General features: G+C 34.1%; 1 protein-coding gene across 1 annotated transcript in view; it reads right to left on the bottom strand.

The window, feature by feature from the left end:
• Positions 1–20,484, bottom strand: part of HDAC9 (histone deacetylase 9) — a 237,649-nt gene that overhangs the window by 141,444 nt on the left and 75,721 nt on the right. The window contains exons 11-12 of the mRNA XM_015810790.1: positions 8,471–8,648; positions 5,083–5,216 (exon numbers count right to left, since the gene is read on the bottom strand). Of these exons, the coding sequence (XP_015666276.1) occupies positions 5,083–5,216; positions 8,471–8,648 (312 nt within the window). The remainder of the gene's footprint in view (positions 1–5,082; positions 5,217–8,470; positions 8,649–20,484) is intronic.

Here is a 20,484-nt window from a genome sequence, read left to right as displayed (position 1 = left end):
GGAATTCCCTTAGGAAAAGAAAAGCGGTGAATTAATTGCTTGGGGGAAAATAGAGAACATTACAAGATTAATTTGGAAGCAATACACATATATAACTTTGAAATTTGGGGACTATAAGTGCTTTTGAGATTCTTTTTTTTAAAAAAAGAGACTTAAAAACCTTGTAATATAAGTTTGGATGTAAAAAACTGGAAGACGGTGTTAATGACATCTAGTGGTGAACTACAGCACTACAATTTATTATGCCTAAAGGAAACTTGGCTGGAAGCCCAATCTCAGATAAGACTCTTGTTGTTTTCAGAAACTTTCACTTTTGAAGACTGCAGCAGGGAAAAGGGGGAAAAACCCTCTTTGGCTACTTATCTGTTTAGAAGAGACAATAAGCTATTTTGAAACTGGCCTGCCTGGACTATGAATATAAATACTAACTGACTTTTAGAGCTGAGTCATGGACCTATTTCCCTATAGAAGAAACATGCATTATTGATTGAGATGATGGAATACTTTGGACTATAAACCTTTAATTGATGAACAATTTTTAATTGTTCTTCTCTCTCTGGACAGAAAGGATGTGTTTTTCATTGGACAGAAAAAATTGAAAAATTATAACTTTACTTATATTTGCTGAGGGGAGACTTAAGGATGGACTGAAAGGCCGGATGGATAATTAGGAGTTCAAATAACAATTGACTGAAACTTTTTAAATCCCTAAATAGATTGGACTATAAAGACTACATACAAAAACAAAATGGATGTTCCATACTTAGCTTCAAATGGTAAAAAACCATCCCTAACACCTTTCCCCAAAGCCCCCAGGTTGACATACCAACTCAGAAAATGACTACAAAGAAGGAACTAGCAACCCAGAAAATAGAAGGAAAATCAGAGGAAGCAGATCCAAAGATGGAGGACCTAAAGAAAGAACCAACAGACAGACTCAGACAAATGAAGAATTAGAAGACGTAGCGATAATATTGGAAATGGAAAAGATATCTTACCTGTCAAGATCTCAGAACACACTTGAGGATAAAAAAGAAGAGCTGAATGAATGGAAGATAGAGCTGTTAGGAGAATTGTGGAAAATTGGACAAGGAGGGAGGCTGTTTAATGAATATCATGGACTGAGCATCCTTCCAAAAATACTTTAATCAAATTGTCTTTCTTATTCCAAACAATATACACAAAAATAGAAGAAGAATTACTTGATGATTCAAATGCATTGACTTGGAAAGTTAGTTGGCAAAGGAAGAAAGCTAGAGTAAGACTGAAGAAAATAGAGGTTTTGACCCATTAGATGGGATATTATACTATTAATCAGATGTTTGAATATGGCTGAGAATATATAATTGTTAGAAATAGAAGTATTATTATAACTAGAAAGATAGGATTTATAACTAGAATATTATATTTTGGTATGAGAAGGGAAATATGAAAATGCTAAGAGGGTTTGAATAAGGGAAGCTTTTGGTTACCCAAATATAAGCTATTATGAGAAATTATAAGCAATAGAGACATTTTGAACACTGATGAGAAATTAAAATTTAAAAAAAGCGGGAAAAACAGGATATTAATTGAACAAATGGATATTAAGTGCAAATGCAATTAAGATATGTTTTGGTTAGAAAAAGATATTTTAAACCGACATTATTTATATTATTAGGAAAATGTAACAAAGATGTTGATATTCAATTGTATGTGTATTAACAATAAGAATTGTATTTGCCTAATGTGGGAAAATGTGTACTACTGGAAGAAGAGAGGAAGCATTGGATGGTGTAATATTGGGCCTAGATTGAAGAAGTTAATATGTACCATTGAATTACTAATGGACCCAGGACAACACGTTGTTTATTAGGTACTCATGATTATAAAACTAGAAAATTAATAAAATATTTATTTAAAAAACAGAAGAAAGTAAGTTGCCCAAAAGGCGGATGGGGAGACATTTAACCACAGTGGTTTTTAAAGAATAAATGAACAGCATGGTTCAAAACATGATGTTAGAACCATTATATGGAAGATTAAAGTATGGACCCAAAAAGCCTTTGAAATCACTGAGATGTTGCAGAAGACTTTGAGATGTATCCTTACCCTCAACAGAACTCCTGCACTTTACCATTTTCAGAGACCAAACAGTTTTTGATAAATAACTGACAGACTAAAATAAATGGCTACTAACAAGAAAATACTGCTCTTTTAATCTCTGCTTTTTTGCATCTACTACTGAAAAAAAATAGTAATCTGTTTTAATTTCAGTTTTTCTGATTAAATATAGTTTTTCTCTCTTTTTAATGCCTCTGCTTTAATTTCATATATCTGTTTTTTAAAAAAACTTTAAACATTTTTTTATTCTGATAACACCAAATATCTATTGGCTTGTCCTGCTATTAAAACGAATCTCATGAAAATCTTTTAGAAGAGCTTTCTACAAAGATACACAGACTCTTTCATAAGTTATTGTTGCTTAAAATAAAGAACCTTCACAAAGATTTGTACAGCAGGAGTGTAATTGTGTTTGTGTTTAGGGCTACTGTACCTTTAAGTGACATGTCAAAGCCACATTCCAAAGTGGGTAGTGCCCAGTCAAATAAATTAATAAGGGGCATAAACCATGGGTGATAGTATGTTCCTCAAATAACTGGCACTATGCCTGTAGAATAGATAACTAGCACACAGAATTTCACTCAGAACTAATTTGGGGTTTGGAGGTACAATTTTAGTCCTCTGTTTTATTGTCTTATAGTATTACAATGCTCACTTTCAAAAGGCTGATAAACATCAATGGAATTCATATTAAACTAAATATAGATTAACAAAAGATTTAATTATACAGGAATCTGATCTCCAATTTCTTCATCATTACTAATCCTGCAACTGAATTTACAGCCAAAAAACATTGAGATATAGTTGCATAAAATCAACAACATTCTGTTACTTTGGACACTATATTTAATAACTTTCTCCAGGGATTATTTTTTATAAAAACACCTTGTTATTTATATATCAGGTGATTGATAATATTATTTCATTTGCCTAAAACGTATTTACATTTTCTTGAAGGAAGGGAAAAGGGATGTGGTATTATATAAATGTTTTTCCTGGAATGTGCTGTAGATGACTGCATAACATATAAATGAAGAAACCCCAGGTGGTTAGGACTATGGAAGACCCTTTTCCTTTCCATTGAGAGTTGCATATTTCACAGAAAAGCTAATTAAAATGTTTAAGAGATTAAGGGCAGTTATTAGTCACGTACCAGAATATCTATTAATACCATAAAGAATACCATCCATTTCACTGTATCTCTCTTATACAACGGACAGAAAATGGGGTAAGGGCCAAAATAGGTATAGGTTACAAACAAGAGAAACAAAAGCATTTAATTTATTTCTTTTCTCTCCTATTTACCTATAACTTTTGCCTCACTCTAATTTTTTCTGTCATTTATTAATCTTAAATGGACTGATTATATCTATATCTACATCTACATCTACATCTACATCTACATCTATATCTATATCTATATCTATATCTATCTATCTAATCAGTATATTAATATTCTCAACAGATTTATGTTTCATATTTATTATGAGCACAAGCATTTCTAGAAGTTATATCTCTAAGTAGTTTAGAGATTTCATCTGTCCTGTACTTTTTTTGTATCTGTCGAGCAATAGAACATTGTCTTTCATAAATGAAAGAGTTGGCTATTGACAACTAATATTAATAGAAAACAACACTTAAGTCCAGAACAAATTGTGGCTTTAACAGTGGCCCTCAGTCACTTACTCTGGACTCTGGCAGATGAATGAAAATATAAAGAGGCCTTACCAAACAGGAATAAAGATCTCTATCAATATTTACACATTTGGAATAATTTTAACTTTTACAAATAAAAATAACTTCTAGAAATTTAACTGCATGGAGTGCAGTATTCTAAATCTTGGCTTGCTTAGCCAGGATCTATGCCACTATTATGTGGCAACCAGTAAAATTTCTTATGGGACTAATTGTGAATGATCATTGTAATAGTCGAATGATTGAGTCAAAAGAGCATCAAAGCATTTTTGATCTGCAAAAATTGTGCTATAATGAAAGCAACATTCTTAAGATCATTTAATGAGACCACGAGTTCCAGTCACACATAAAGCCAGCTTAGTGACTTAGGGCAGTCACTCTTTCTCAACTTAGGAAGTAGACAATGGCAAATCACTTCTGAAAATCTTGCTAAGAAATCTACAGGGACTCATCCAGGCAATTGCGCGATCAACACTGACTTCAAGGAACGTATACACACAAGATGCTTTAAAGTTCTTATAGTCTTTAATTAATTATAAGTGAGAAAACAATAGTCATGTTAGCATCTGCCTAAATAATTATTTCATCCATTATAGAAATGTCTGTTTAATCTAATATAGGTAGTGTATGTTGAAGCTAAACAGTATTTCCTTGCTTGGAATAAATTACAAACAGAAGATAAAATTAATCTATTTAAAATGTATGATATTTAAACTCAGGTATCATATTTGAAATCTCAGGAAGCCTTGAATTTTAATTTAGCTATGAATGAAGAAGAAAATTATTAAATGTGCTCCAATTAATTATATTAAATATATATAATTAGTTTAATAACATTCAAAGCTTAAAAAAGTGAAATTTAGATTTTGCCCATGTTGTGTCCAGTTTTGTTCTACCCCACCTATTTCCTGGATGAGATTTCCAGAAAACCATTTAGATTTCCAATCAATCTGTTTAAAAAAGGTAGACTGAACTATCAATATTCCTCTTTGTGAGAGTACAGTTTTATTCTTATCTACATATAAACAGGAGGCAGGAGTTTGATTGTCCAATTGTGGTCAATATCTTGAGGGATTTTTTTGGCATGTATATCTATGTGATCATTAAAAATAATAATAAACTCTCAGAACTCTTTATGACTGTATGATGCATATCTTGGGTTCTATAGTATAACTTATGATGTGCAGGGAATATTCCTGAAGCCATCCAGTTGGTACTTACATAAGAAACAGAAATCATATTAAAACCACCATATTTAATATACGGTAGTTGTGTAGCCATTACCTCACACTTGTTTAGCAGCCCACATTCCTGCAATCTTGACCAAATGCTTTGTATTCTTCCAGCATGCTCAGGGTGGTTGGTATAATTGCCACATAAACACTGGTGCTTCAACATTAGTGTGTCATATGCAACACCTGCAAAACAAATATAATAGGACCAACTTACCAACAACTTTACTCTGTAAAGTAAAGTACAACAACTAGGATGCTCATTGAAGTAGAATTGGATGTGTGCAGTGGTGGGATTCAAATATATGAACAACTGGTTCTCTGTGTGGATGCCACTTCCGGAAGTCTATTCTGGGCCTGGGCAACAAAAAATTAGCTACCGGTTCTGCCGAAGTGGTGCGAACCGGCTGAATCCCACCACTGGATATGTGGTTGGGATGATCAGAATATGCCAAATTGCACAAAAGCTATTTTGGAGAGATGGGACTGTCTTTTTTTGGATAAGTGTACTTTCCCCCCTTACAATGTATACTCTACATTTACATTGTAGTGCTGATATTTAGGTTTATGCAGTATATATGCAAAGAAAGTAAATTAAATGATAGGTAGCTTTGTTTAGGGATTGAGATCGGCAATGAGTTATTTGAAGTGGTATTAAGTGAAACCACAAGTGAACTTATGATCTCACTTTCTTTTGTTTTACAGATCTGTGAAGTTCGTAAATGTGAGGACCAGTCACAAAGCTACTTTTTTATCACTGCCAAAACTCCGAATAGTCACTAAATGAAGTAGTAACTAAACAAGGACTTCAGATAACTTAATCCTTGACACAAATGTGCACTGTAAACAGAATAAATCATATCCCAAGGGCTAGTAACATATGGGAAATATAAATTTCACCTGACAAAAGTAAAAATGCTTTGTTAATGATACTATTTTGGCTGGACTAATAAGCTTTTTTTCAGTGCCAGTTTCTCCTCTTTCATTGAGCAGTTGAAATATTTGGGGCCACAGCAGATAGTGGAACTTTGGCTGATCTTGAAAAAAATCTAAGCATGGTGAGATTCCATTAGTGCTTGAATGGAGACCTAGAAATTCCAGAAGTGGCGACCTAACTGGCAAATAGCAATAACATGGCAAACTGTTTCTTTGTTGTTGCAAAGAAAATGGCATGTCCAATACCAATTATCAGAGTCAAAATTATCTTGAGGTAATCTTTAAATATTTCCCAATATTTCACTGTCAACAATAATCCAATGCTGGCTTCAATTCTATGGGGATTCTGGGAATGATGCCTTTGGTGGTTGCTCTTTTATCACAGAGTATTCACCTGGACTTTCTTGAAGTACCAAGGTTTGAAACACTATTTATTTATCCTGGTGTCCCAGAGTAAAGCACCTGGTCCTCATTAGAAGTGCAGGAATCTGGTGAAGTACTTTGCCAAATCCTTGGATTCTGGCAACTGCCCAAAGTTAGCACCAGGTACCATGTTTTAATCAAAGTGTTGGGCCACTTTTTAAGTCACTTCCCCTCTTTTCTTTAATTATGCTAATGGATTTATTAATTTTCTCAGACATAAAACAAATGATAAAAACATTATATTTGCTCATGTTACTCTGAGTGCAACTTCAACTGAGTCCAAGAGAAGTTTCATGTGTCTTATTCCAAAATGAACTTTGCATAGGATTGCAACTTTTGAATGAGTGCCTAAATAAATCAAAAGTTGAGATCTGTCAGAAACATTCCATGCAAACTTTTAAGTAGTAAAATATTCTCACATTCCAAACTGTGTGTCTGTTGAAGAGCATTCAGTCTAAAATGAAATCTGAATGTCCTTTTTTCATTCACTTCAAACATCTAAATTGATTTAGGATGTGCAAATAATTCACTTTTGCAGCTGTGGGTCACACAGCACGTGTGCTACTGTACCACAACACAGCAACAGAGCTTCCAACTAAAAATAGAATGTAGAATTCCCTAACACAATCCAGCCAACACTACTCCCCCCCCCAAGGAAAAAGGAGCAGTGAGGGAAGAGACAACTGTTTTCAATTGCTTGCTGCTAAGGAATGTTAGTGGAAGATAATGATTCTGGTTGGAATGTTGTCTCTTTTCAAGCCAATGGCAAAATTCCCCTCTGAAATCAGAAAGGCCAAGATTGTAACTGGCTCATTCTGAAAGAAAAATCAATCAGATTTCGATCTAATTGTTGTGATGTAAATTGTAAATGTGACTCTATATGGGTCAGAGTAAAATTAATCTCTGGATCGGAAAACACATTTATTTTAATATATATTTTCATTATCCTTAAGAATTATAGTTGGTGGCAATTTTTATTTATATTTATTTATGATATAGATACATTGTAGAGCTGAATGATGCCATGTTTCTTCCTTCTTCTGGATTTTCAATTGCCATTTAAAGAAATGAAGAAAAGCATCACTGGCAGAAAATATTATATTCTGTAACATAGGCCCAACTTTAATATTATGCATCCTATGGTAGTTAAAGAAATATAATGGTTGTGTAAATCATGCAATATGCAATGCAAAAACTTCAATTTAAATAAGTTTAATTTAAACATATAATTCATTTAATTTGTATTTCTACTTAATTTCAGAAATTTTATCAACTTCTATCTTCCCAATATATTGGAATAAACTATTTTTGCATGTGCACAGAAATTGAATCTTCTAAAACAATTTAGCAGTTTTGGATACAATCTAATGGTTCAATCAGCTTATTCATTTATTTTAGAAATTAGATTCTATGACTCTTATCTGAATTTGAAATTTCTACATCACAGCTAATATTTATTGACCATCTTAAGGGCCATTAGACTATTTATATTTCCTACTACAAAGCTGAAGACAGTGTAATCCTCAAAGGAAAATTCAATACTTGCAACCAAAAGACTCCATTCTATGCTCAGAAAATACAGTACCTTTATATGCAATACAACACACATGTAAATCATTCTTTGCTGAAAGGAAACATAAAGTTAAAGAAATTGATAATTTTGAATGTGTTTACTATATTGGAAAATAACACTTTTGGCATACATTGTGACAAAATATATCAGCAATATATATTATAATCATGCTTTTTATAAGAGTTTCATATAAACACGGTGATGGTCTCAACAAGGGGAGGGACGGGAGAAAAAGAAAATACAATTTGGGCTAGACAGAAGTAAAAGTGCAAAAGGCTGGAGGACATCCAAAAGGCACCTGTTTCTTGGCTGCCAGAGCTTCTCAACAGTATTAAATTTTGAATGTGTGAATATTATCCATTATCAGCTGCACTAAAACATAGTACTGAGAGTAAAAAAGGATTGAATTGCTGCAACTACCAGAGGCATTCTTGGTATTTAAATCAATTGATTCTACATGAACTGTGCATGTATTCTGCCTATTATGGGAATCTTTATGGACTCTTACCCGTCATGGAGGTTTGTTGAATAGGCTGATCCATGGTTGGGTGAGATAATACACAAGTTGTCAAGGAAGTCTGTGTCCTGGCACTAGGCTGGTGCTCATCTAAATGCACCATGCCAATTGTAGCCGTCTGACCCTGGTACACTTGCAATTGCTGTAACTGCTGTTGCTTCAGGACCTGCTATTTTCAAGAGAGAAACATGGTAAAAATGTGACAAGAGATTGCAATGAATACTAGAAGAAATGAATCAAGAAATTAAATTTATTAGTTCAGTGTTCAAGTAAACAAACCTGAAGTCCAACTTTAAGACTTACTCCATAAATCTATCCAACAAATATGCTCACACCTGCCCACACAAGCTACTGAACATCTCTTGTGAACTCTGGGATCGGTTTTGAATCCCTACATGATTAAAAAATATATCCAAAAGGAATAAGATGCTAAGACAGATGGTAGAATTTTGAAAGAAAAAGTATCTGAAAACCAGAACATCTATACATCTTTAAAGATTAGAGAGGACAAAATCTAAGAAATGTGATGTATTCAATCTGTTAAGCAGAATAAAAGCAAACCTTGACAACAGTTCAGCTATTTTAACATAGCTAGCATAGCTAGCACAACATTGGTCTTCCCAATGCTTCACCCCAGAATTCCAAATGTACTTTAAAAGTAACATGGCTCAGTGTTATAGTACATTAATTGACTTCCAGAAAATCCCATACTATGGCAACTCCAGCTGGGCTAGAAAATTCTAACACTGGAACTCTACAAAGCACCTGCCAATCAATGAAACCCCTGGATCAAACTCACTACAAAGTGTGTTCCATATTCTAACATGCAATGCAATTCTTTTCTGTAGGAGGGGAGGGAGGGAGGGAGGGAGGGAGGGAGGGAGGGAGGGAAGGAAGGAAGGAAGGAAGGAAGGAAGGAAGGAAGGAAGGAAGGAAGGAAGGAAGGGTCTAAATGCTAAAATCCTTTCCTTATGTGTGTAGACACAATTTCTACATTATCTATAATTATTTCTTTCAGATATTCTGAGGAAGCTGCCAATTGTTTCAAAAGTGGATTTTATACTGCACCAAGTTTTAATTTTAATAGTAACTAATTGATGGAGATTGGATGGATCAACTGTTCTGTATTAAAAGGTTTTAGAAGAAAAAAATAGTTTTCTAGGAAGAAGAAGAAGAAGAAGAAGAAGAAGAAGAAGAAGAAGAAGAAGAAGAAGAAGAAGAAGAAGAAGAAGAAGAAGAAGAAGAAGAAGAAGAAGAAGAAGAAGAAGAAGAAGAAGAAGAAGAAGAAGAAGAAGAAGAAGAAGAAGAAGAAGAAGAAGAAGAAGAAGAAGAAGAAGAAGAAAGTTTAATCGAGTAAAATGGGCTGCCAATTGTTGTGACTGTCATTAATAAATTATGGGAATTCTACATAAACAGACATTTTAGCATTAGTTCAGACAACTTCCATATGATCAGAATCTTTAAACAATAGACAAATGAAAATGGAACATATTTAAATCTAGGAGAGCCATGTGATTAATAGGACATGGTGCAAACAATTCCTCAATACAACCAGTCAGAACTGCCTGGAAGAAAGCATGGCTTTCCATCCATACTAATTAGGAAAGTGTATAGCAAGTCATCCTTCAAACACTTCTACCCATTTTTATAGCAAAATGCCAACGGGAATGACATCCAGAAATATACTGTGTGATAAAATGAGAAAAAGTGGGTAACTTTTGCCTACCATATCTTACAGTCCTTGAATCATATTGATGGAACATACATCTGAAAACAGGACAAACCTATGGATAATTGAATCATATTAAATGGTGGAGTAGAACTAATAGAGAATGCCCAGCTCTACAGCCCTTAGATTCTTAGATCTAATCAATAGATATATTCTTGGAAATATATTCACTTTAAAAACAGATATGGTAAGCAGATGTTATGGTAGGCAGAAAGATATGGTAGGCAGAAGTTATCCACTTTTCCCCATTTTATCATACTTTTCCCCATTTTATCACACAATATATTCCTGCCTGTCATTCTCATTGGCCTTTTGCTATAAAAAATGGATAGAAGTGTTTGAAGGACAACTGGAAACAACTACTGACTGAATTGTAGCTAAACACTTTTTTGCTTTAGCAGCCAATTATCTTGATAGGCCAATGGTTTTAACATTGGAGCCATACTCTGAAAGCAATTTTCAAATTCCGCTTCCCATTTCGGTCTCCTTTTTCTAAAGACCTATCATGCTGACCGGCAACTATTAAGTGCTCATGTTTGCTCTGCAAAGATTACAGTGGTCTAAAAAATGTGTTTTATAAAATGGTGCTAAGCTGCTTGCATCTGCATCTAAAACAGGATTATCCATTAACAGAGGGATAGAATCAAGATCACGTGAAGTGTTAATATACTTTATAATGCCTTGGTAAGGCCACACTTGGAATACTGCATCCAGTTTTGGTCACCACAATGTAAAAAAGATGCTGAGACTCTAGAAAGAGAACAGAGAAGAGCAACAAAGATGATTATGGGACTGGAGGCTAAAACATATAAGGAACAGTTGCTGGAATTGGGCATGTCTAGTTTAATGAAGACTAGAGGTGACATGATAGCAGTGTTCTAATATCTCAGGGGTTGCCACAAAAAAAGAGAGTCAAGCTATTCTCCAAAGCACCTGAAGGCAGGACAAGAAGCAAAAGATGGAAACTAATCAAAGAGAGAAGCAACCTAGAACTAAGAAGAAATTTCCTGAACAGTTAGAACAATTAACCAGTGGAACAACCTGCCTCCAGAAGTTGTGAATGCTCCAACGCTGGACGTTTTTAAGAAGAGGCTGGACAACCATTTGTCTGAAAAGGTATAAAGTTTCCTGCCTGAGCAGGGGGTTGGACTAGATTACTTCCAAGGTCCCTTCCAACTTTATTATTATTATTGTTGTTGCTGTTGTTGCTGTTATTTATTAGTAAGAAGGGATGTCAACCTCCCCCCTCAAGATGGCAGGTGCAGCTGTGAGATATAAGCCCCACCTCTTTTTATTACAGGAGTCTGATGTAATAAAGAGCTGTGTTTCCATTGCCTTGGAATCATCTTTGATCCTTATTAGACTTGCCAACATCTTTAGTTTGCTAAAGCCTGCAGTTATTTTTAAGCAGAAAGAAAGGCTAATCAACAATAAAATATTTTATAAAAGTGGAAACCAAATTGAAGCTAATCCCAAAGGACTTAAAAAGGTATCTTGATGAATAAGGGAAGCTATTAAATCAAGTTTGAAATTCAGCTAAAGTGATCTTGGGTCCTAGGAAGACTTTTTAACGCATTCCCCATTTCAGGAGTGGAATCTCTGGAAAGATTTCAGTGCATTTAATGTGAGATGTTCTTGTTGCCAGAGTCACTTAATTTGGGGTTGATCAAGGGGGAGCAGGGATATATGTACTTGCTGACATATATAGAAATAAAGAATCAGAATGTGGAAAATAAAGTTAGGGATATGTAGAACATCCTATCTTACAGGCTGCACAGGAAAAGTGCAGTTTCCAGCTTTTAGTGTCTCCAAATGACTTTTGGACCAAGGAACCAGAATACATTTTGAAGCAATCATTGCAACTGGGACCAATGGAATGAAGTGATTGTACATAAAAGTCCTGATAAAAGTTAATGGATATTCTGGCTTTAGTAAGGCCTAAGGGAGGGAGGGAGGGAGGGAGGAAGGTGGAAATTTGGATGTGGGAGATAAATGCAATTCTAAGGGAGTAGTTAACATTAAAAGTAAAATTAACATTCTTTAAAGAGAAATTTTCTTAACTTTCCTTTGAAGCAGAAACTAAATTTGTCCTTAAAATTTTATTATTAGTAAATGGGAAGTATAAATAACAATTGTGCAGCTGAGAATCAAACCTAACGCAAGACAACAGCACAAACATTCTTCTGGATCAGCCAGTTAGATGGGTCTGTATGTTAGAATGTTTGGCATTTATAAGGTTAAATCATTTCCTAGTTGAATATATTACTTATGTAACAAGTCATATTTTGCAATTGAGCCATATATAAATGTGGTGAATTGCTGTTGGGTTGCACAGCGTTTGTGTGATTTCCTAGCAGAATGTGACATTAATGTGTGACTTGGCATTTGTCTGCACTGTCAGATTTTCTCATGAACAGTAAAGGCCAGCAACCAATTTTGGATGGTCAGAATAGGTGACTTTGCCCTGTATATTTAATCCTCACTCACCACAAAAATCAATTTCCAGTATATTTTCCTTCTTTACATTCAAAATACAGTTTTCCTGCTTCTATTACTTTAAATCACTGTTTTCCATTCTGCCCTATAGCACCTTATTTTCTTCCTTTAAAAAAAAGCCCAATGGAGCTTATTTCATCATTCATCTCACTATTGAGGAAATTTTTTTTTAATGCTTTTTGCCCTAAGCAACTGGAGATTAAAACTATTTACTAGAAGATAATCTTGAAAATTGAAATGAGAGATAATGTGTCAGCCTAGAAACTGGGAAACCGAGTTCTAGTTGTACCTTATGTACAATAGCAGCTAGGTGACCTTAGGCCAGTCCCTCTCTAGTCCTAGGAAACAGGCAATGGCACACCACTTCAAAAATACTCCAGGAATTAGTCCAGGCATTTTTTAGAAGTCAGCACTGGCTCAATGGCACAAAACAAACAAACAAACATCTTGAAGTGACAAAAGTGTGCATGGCTGGACTTATTTTAAGAACTAACTGAAAAATAAGGAACTACAGAAGACAAAACCAGTCATTTAAATGCATTTTCTGCTGAATTTCAAACCTTTCTATATTTTATATCCTATATGAGTACTGCGTAATCCTAAGACTTGGGTTGAAATTAGCTGTAGAAGACATTACAAACCAACACAAGGCAAAGAAAGGAATTTTTATGTTATGGTTGGTTGTTATGCCTATACATAGACATAAGTGCATTCTGATGCTTTAAATTTTTATGTGTGTGAGTTTGGGGGTTGCTACCTGTAGAACAGAAAGCAATTAGCTTATTGCATTCCTAGAATGAAAAGATGGGAGGATACAATACCCTGGACCCCAGACTGAATACACATAGTCCTTGACTTACAACAGTTCATTGAGTGACCATTCAAAATTACAACGGTACTGAAAAACTGACTCGTGACTGTTTTTCACATTTACAACCATTGCAGCATTCGCCACTTGGCAAATGACTCATATTTATGACAGTTGCAGAGTCCCAGGGTCACTTGTAACTTTCTGACAAGCAAAGTCAATGGGGAAGCCAGATTCACTTAACAACCATGTTACTATCTTAAGAACTGCAGTGATTCACTCAATAACTGTGACAAGAAAGGTCGTAAAATGAAACAAAACTCATGTAACAAGTATCTCACTTAACAGCAGAAATTTTGGGCTCAGTTGTGGTTGTAAATCAAGGACTACTAGAGTATCTTGCAAACTCTTCCCAAGAGTCATAATCTTAACTGTAATTTCTTAATTTGGTTTAGAGTCAAGCTGGTTTTAGCACACAACCAAAACCACTTAAGAGTGCAATGTGGATGTGCCTTTCTTTAAAATTTACCAAAATGGAAGTGTGCTTTGCAAAATCACTTTCGTTCTTGATGTGTGAGAAAATTATATTGCATATAGAAGTCCATTCACAGTCATATTTAGGTTACACTCCTATTTAAGTGAGAGTAAGTCCAGCTGAATTTACAGACCTATAGAGAAGAGGAGGAGGAGGAGGAGGAGGAGGAGGAGGAGGAGGATTCACATTTACTAGAGAATATATATGTTTGGGTCAAACATTTTAAAAAACGAGTCCTTCACTACAGCTTATTTTATCAGAATTATTTCAAAAGCAAATCTTCAGAATAATTGTGCATATCTATTTGTAGGAAGGATTTTGGGATCATACCATTATTACAATAAATGTTTAAAATCAATTTAAACTCTCCATGATGAGAAAGCCTGACACTTAAATCTCAGATCATAGAAAATGTATATTCTAATTGTTCTATTTAGCTGGCCTTGGCTTGTGACAAGCTTGGTATTATACAGATTTCCTACCTGCCACCATCACTTTCACCAAGTGAGACTATACAGACAACTCTTTTTGAAGCTCACCTCTTTATTCCTAATTATCTTGGCCCTGTGTTTACTCAGTGAAATATTACAGTTGTCCCCAAGAGTTCTCATCTGGGATGAGTGACACACTAAATTATCCAGTGTTTAGAATTTTTTAAAAAGTTCACAAGCGGCAAATTTTTAAATGCTGAACAATAATCTAAAATGGTTTCTTTAGAAAAAAAATTATTAGTATTAAACTGAAAGTTGCATTGCATCTTTTTTTAAAAATCTTACTCTGTTTCTAGAATTCAGCTGTGTAACTAATTTTTGGTATAAATGATGTGTATATAAAAATTATCTTATAATATATAATACATTTTATTATATATAGGTCTCTGATAGAGGACCCTGAGATTGATGAAGGGTTAGAAGGTATTTATTTTTTATAAATGCAAAACACACACACATAACAAGCTATCAAAACTTCTCTTGAAATTTTGTGCAATATTAAGATATATGGCTGGAAACTCATAAGGAACATGAAAGCCATGCAAAATGATGCTCAGGCAATCTTGGTAGCTAGCTTAGTCTAAAAAAGCATTATGTGATTCTTCATTTGTGTATTGATAAGTGATGAATTATGTCCTGTGAATTATTGTAGAAGAGAACTATGTTATTACATGTTAGCCTACATATATCAGGGAAGGAAACAAGTTGGTAATGCAGATATAAATTACATGTGTACTTAATCAATTAACAATTAAAATGTGGTAAAAGCTTATTATGTTTATTAAGATTTTCTGAGATTGCTTGAAATCTTTTGATCTATGTGCATTCAATCAGATTCCTCCTCACCTCACCCTAATTTAAATCTTCTCTCTGGCTATTCTCTGCACCTGATGAAGACAGCTGCAGCTCACAACTGCTTGTATCTTTTAATAGAATGTGTTCATCTAGGTCAGGGGTGTTAAACTGCTGGCTGCCGGCCGGTTGCATCATGCGATGGCTGCACCCACCCCAGCTCTGGCAATGCGAAAAAAGTTGCAATATGTCGCAACACGTCACGTGATATGGCGAGTTTGACACCCGTGATCTAGATACTACCAAATATCTGATTTAATGTGAATCCTACTATTTCCAGTTACTGCAACATCTACTATCCAAGCTTTTTTATTGACAATTATTAAATCTGGGGTGTTATGTAGCAGATGCTTCTCTATATGAATTCTAAAATCCCAGGGCACTTTAATTTCTTCATTTTCTATTATTTTGTCTATTTTATGGTCTCACCAGTTCTTGCTTGCAGGCAATTAGTATTTCTTGCAGATATTCCAACACACTGGAATTAGAAAATCAGTTGCAAAACTGTGACCATCTAAGACCAAGCCAAATCCCCAAACATTAGGAAATTTCTAGAAGCCTGGCACTCTGAAAGAGTAGGCATCAATAGAATATACATCAATAGACACAAACAGCATCTACACACTGTGCAAAAGAGACAAAGGGAGAAACCCCCCCCCAAAAAAATACCTCGCCACCAATATAGATTAACTCCAAGATGAATATCAGACCAACAATCAAGAAGTAAACAATACCCCTGTCAATAAACTGCCAAACAAGTTAACAGCAAACAGCCCAAACAAAGAATCACCAAGACCATCCCCACCAAGGCTGACAAGGTGTAAGCCACTAGAATAAAAATTGAGAGCAAACCCCACTCCTAACTAGCACTGATGATGTTACCTAGTTTGGGTAACGAAACATCTGCAAGAAAATAACCAGATTCAGAGAGCACTAAGGACCTCTCACATTATTGTTGCTAAACTGTCATGCCATTGCTTGTAGTCAATCTGTATGATCTCGCAGCAGCTAACTAGGTGGTCTACTGTTTCTTCAGCTTATTTCCAGATGCAGCATTTCCTGTCTGTTGTTGTCTTCTTAATCTGGACTTTGTATCCATTTATTCTTAAGGTTTGGTCTTGGTCTTCACTGTCTTTCAAATATTAATCCAATATCCTTTTTTCTTCTTCAACTGTCTGGTATACTTGCAACATTCCATACCCACTATTTTCCTTGGAAAGAAGGGTCTGTCAGTTTTGAAGCAAGTGATTATTAGTTACTTTGAAATCTACTTTTTCCTTTGAGATTGAAGCCTGATTGACTTTCTTCCTTTGAGGATCACCAGCATTCCTGATTGCAGTCCCCAGACTTTTGCCTACTTAAATTAAGGAAAGTAAAGGAGATCAGGCAGATTGCTCAGAGGTCCTAGTCTTGTGAGACTAATCAAAACATTTTTTTTAATTCTCATGTGAGAACAGCATGGATTCACTGAGTTGATTACTTATGTTATTTATTCCTTCTAGAGTTGAATCAAGGAAAGGTCTTCAAAAAGAGCTTTGGATTTATTTATTTTTTGTAAATATAAGTAAAAATGCTTTTCTTATGTATGCATCTTTTGCTGGTACTCCTTCCATTTCTATAAATCAATCGTGCATCTACATCATGTATTTCTTAAAAAAAACTTGATGACATGAATTCACAAAACATTCCCACAGTTCTTTTGACTTTGCCATAAAATTCCAGACAGAGCACTCACAAGATTCCTCAAAGGTTTTTAAGAGGGAGATCAATTAAGAGGGAACATCAACAAAGTGAAAGTTGTCTAAAAATAGGTAGTTAAGAGGAACTTAGAAAACAACTGAAAAAGCTTTAAAGAATCTTCACATACATGATGGGGAAATTTATTTTCCATTGTTTTCAAAGGTAAAATGTCTTTTCTTTTCAAAGAAACATAATTTAAACTAAATCTCAGGAATCAAGGTATGGTAGAGGAACTACTTTCATTAATAACTTTTAAGCAAAACTTTTAAGCAAAATCTATCTAAAATAGATTGTCTAGATGTATATTTTGCTCATCTTTAGGAAATTGGGCCAATGGTCTTTAAGGTTACTTTCAATACTATGATTCTATTAGCAACTTTCTTGAAAAGAAATATTTACATTTTATCATACTGTTCAGTATGTACAACAGTAATTTTGCAACATGGGGAAAATAGGTGGAGAATTTGAACACAATGAATTAGGGAATTCTAGTACCCAATTTCCATGTTGTTAGTTTATGATGTATATCAGACTGAATTGTAAAAAATATATACTCAATAGAGGTCAAGATTTAAAAAGAAAGCAACAATGATGAAATATATTGAATGTTCCATGTTTCAGAATTCCACAATGTAGTTTATTAATTTAAAAAATGTACATGAAAATGGGTATATTGTATTGAGAAAAGCTCCACAAACATATTTATATTAGAGAAAATCAAAATCCTCTAAATGAAAGGAAAATTTTTGCAAAAAATGCATATGCTTGGAAGCTTAAATATAAAAATATTTATATTAAAATAAACCTGCATGAAAATCCATAAGATTATTCCAAATTCAAATGTTGTTGAATTCAAAAACTCATGTAGAAGAGGGCCAGATTAAATTAAGTCAGGACTGTAAGTATAATAAGAAATGTTGCAAAACTGAAATGGTCAGATTAGTGCATCCTATACCAGAGGATCTTTAACTTCCTAGTTACTAGTAGATGTTCCAATACAGTTTAGTGGTTTACCACAAAGGAAAAATTCCAAGATGATCACTGAGACTTGGAAAGTTTTTAAGAAAGCTTGCTGTTTTGAGGAGACAGAATGAATTCTTTTGGAAGATTACCATTCAGAACTATGACCATCAAATGAAATGCATGCAGCTGTTACCAGTCAGAGTTCTCCAGCAGCTAAAGAGGAACTTGATTTTACTTCTTATTTGTAAGCACCAGGATTCAAGAAACATTTTGAATCATTCAAGAATACTGCTGGTATTAAGAAGAAATGGTAAGCTGGATACAGTTCCATTGAGAGAGAAGCTGACAACCAAGATAGAATGAAAAGTTAGTGAGTGGATCTGCTCTTTGTAATTCTTCTTCAGACAAGGAAAGGAACTGAGATCACCCAAAAGTGCTCCAGATAGTTGCTTTTCATGACAAGACCACAATTCAGCAAACTCCATCAGGTTAAGAGCTCAAGAAAAGAGGGAGTGCCATCTTAGTTCAAATCTAAATCAGTGCTTTTATGGACACAGAGGTTACATAGTTCCTTTTGGAATCATTTTTAATCATTCTAATCGCTTTTCAGCTATTAGGCATCTTTGGAACAACAAATTTTATAGTACTGGGTGAGTGTCCTCCAATCCTTAGCAAGTTTTAAATATAAGTTAAAGGACTTATTTAAAAATCTTTTTTTTAATAAACAACAAAAGATTGATTATACTGTTGATTCTGGAAAGTTATAAATAGACTAAAGGTCCACATGGATTTGAAGATTTTAAAATTAATTATAAGAATTCTTCCTGTTGCTATTGTTTTGAACAGAAAAATATGATGGTACAGGACTCTGAAGTTAAGATACCAGACAAGCCAGAAGAAATTAAAGATTTCAATTAAAGGAAAAAAACAGATAAATTTTACATACTAATGCAGAATGAAATTCAAGCATATTTTTGAATAGTAGTTCTTGAAGTTAATATCTGCAATTATAGATGGACTGAGTTTAAAATATTTTATGAAAAAGGAACAACTTTTATCAGACAAGACCGAGAATGACATGAAAATTTATTTTAAAATGACAGTATATAATGATGTACAAATGATATCTTAATAATCAAAAGGTATATAATAATAACAAATCAAGAGAATGACCTAGAAACCCTAATGGATCAAGTAGTTAAAAGTAGTGGTAGGAATTTTTTATTTTCAGATTTGCAGGATTCTGTTAAAGTGGTCTTACAATAAAATAGAATTAGTGCATCTACTCAGGTCTCCTATCTAGTTTATCTAGGGTAATTCATGAATACAGTTTCAGGTTCCACTGAATTTCTACAGTATAATCCATAAGTTTTTTTTAAGTGTTTTATCAGCCTAGTAATAATCAAGCCAGGCAAAATATGTTCTTCTCCATTCTCTAGGAAAATCACAAATAGGGATGAGATTTTTGACTTCTTCCTGCTTCATTTGACCACTATTAGTCATTATAACATGCTTTTTCTTATCCTGGAATAGGAATATCTGGGTGAAATTATTTGGGTATCTGGATTATTTGTAATGAAATTATTCCAGTATCCAGTGTTCAGTATATTCTAGAAGAGTAGAGATGCTAAACTATTTTAATTACTTCCTAAGAATGCTTCCCCTGACTCACTACTCCTCTAATTTGAATGTATATAATACATCTTCAGGGTTAGAGTTAAAAATGTAAGTATGGCAGACTCAATCATATAGTTGAAACTCCAACCTTTTTTAACGTGCATGCAGCATAAGCTAGAAACATATGGCTCAAAACAAATTTACAAGTAAACTTAGTAAGCAGATTGTTAAGCATTTGTTTATCTTTGAGAGTTCTCTTTTAACATTGCATAGACATGAATGTTTCCAATAACCAGTGTTCAGATACTTTGTTGTGTGTATATATATTGCAAACCATATAATATGAAATATGGTTCCCCTCCCCACACACAGCTGATTTGTTTGGTTTTATTTTCTGATATATTAGAAGTTTCTGTAGTTATTTTCTTTAAAAAAAAATGACACAATAGTTTCTTATTACCTGAACTTTTTGAACTTCAACCTCTTTTCTAGCAAAGCTTAGAAAAATGCTCCCATTGGCAAGGGCGTGATGTTTAGCTGATTACTAAAATGACAAAAGCTCGAGTTTAGCTTTTCTGAGATCTCACTGATTTTTCTGAGCATGAAAATGTGCATATATAATGTGAGAGAAAGAGAGACAGAGAGACAGACAAACTCTGATGAAAAACAGAGGCACTTCTATCACAGTATCATCCCAAGTTCTGCTATGCCATTGGGATGTTGAAGAGCCCGAAAAGAATTGCTTAAGTAAGCCAAGCAGTCGTCTGCTAAACA

This window comes from Protobothrops mucrosquamatus, unplaced genomic scaffold (assembly GCF_001527695.2).
Source record: "Protobothrops mucrosquamatus isolate PMUCROS unplaced genomic scaffold, P.Mucros_1.0 scaffold21, whole genome shotgun sequence".
Taxonomy (NCBI): Eukaryota; Metazoa; Chordata; class Lepidosauria; order Squamata; family Viperidae; genus Protobothrops; species Protobothrops mucrosquamatus.
The sequence above is the reverse complement of the archived record's forward strand: the minus strand, read 5'-3'. Positions and strand labels throughout refer to the sequence as shown.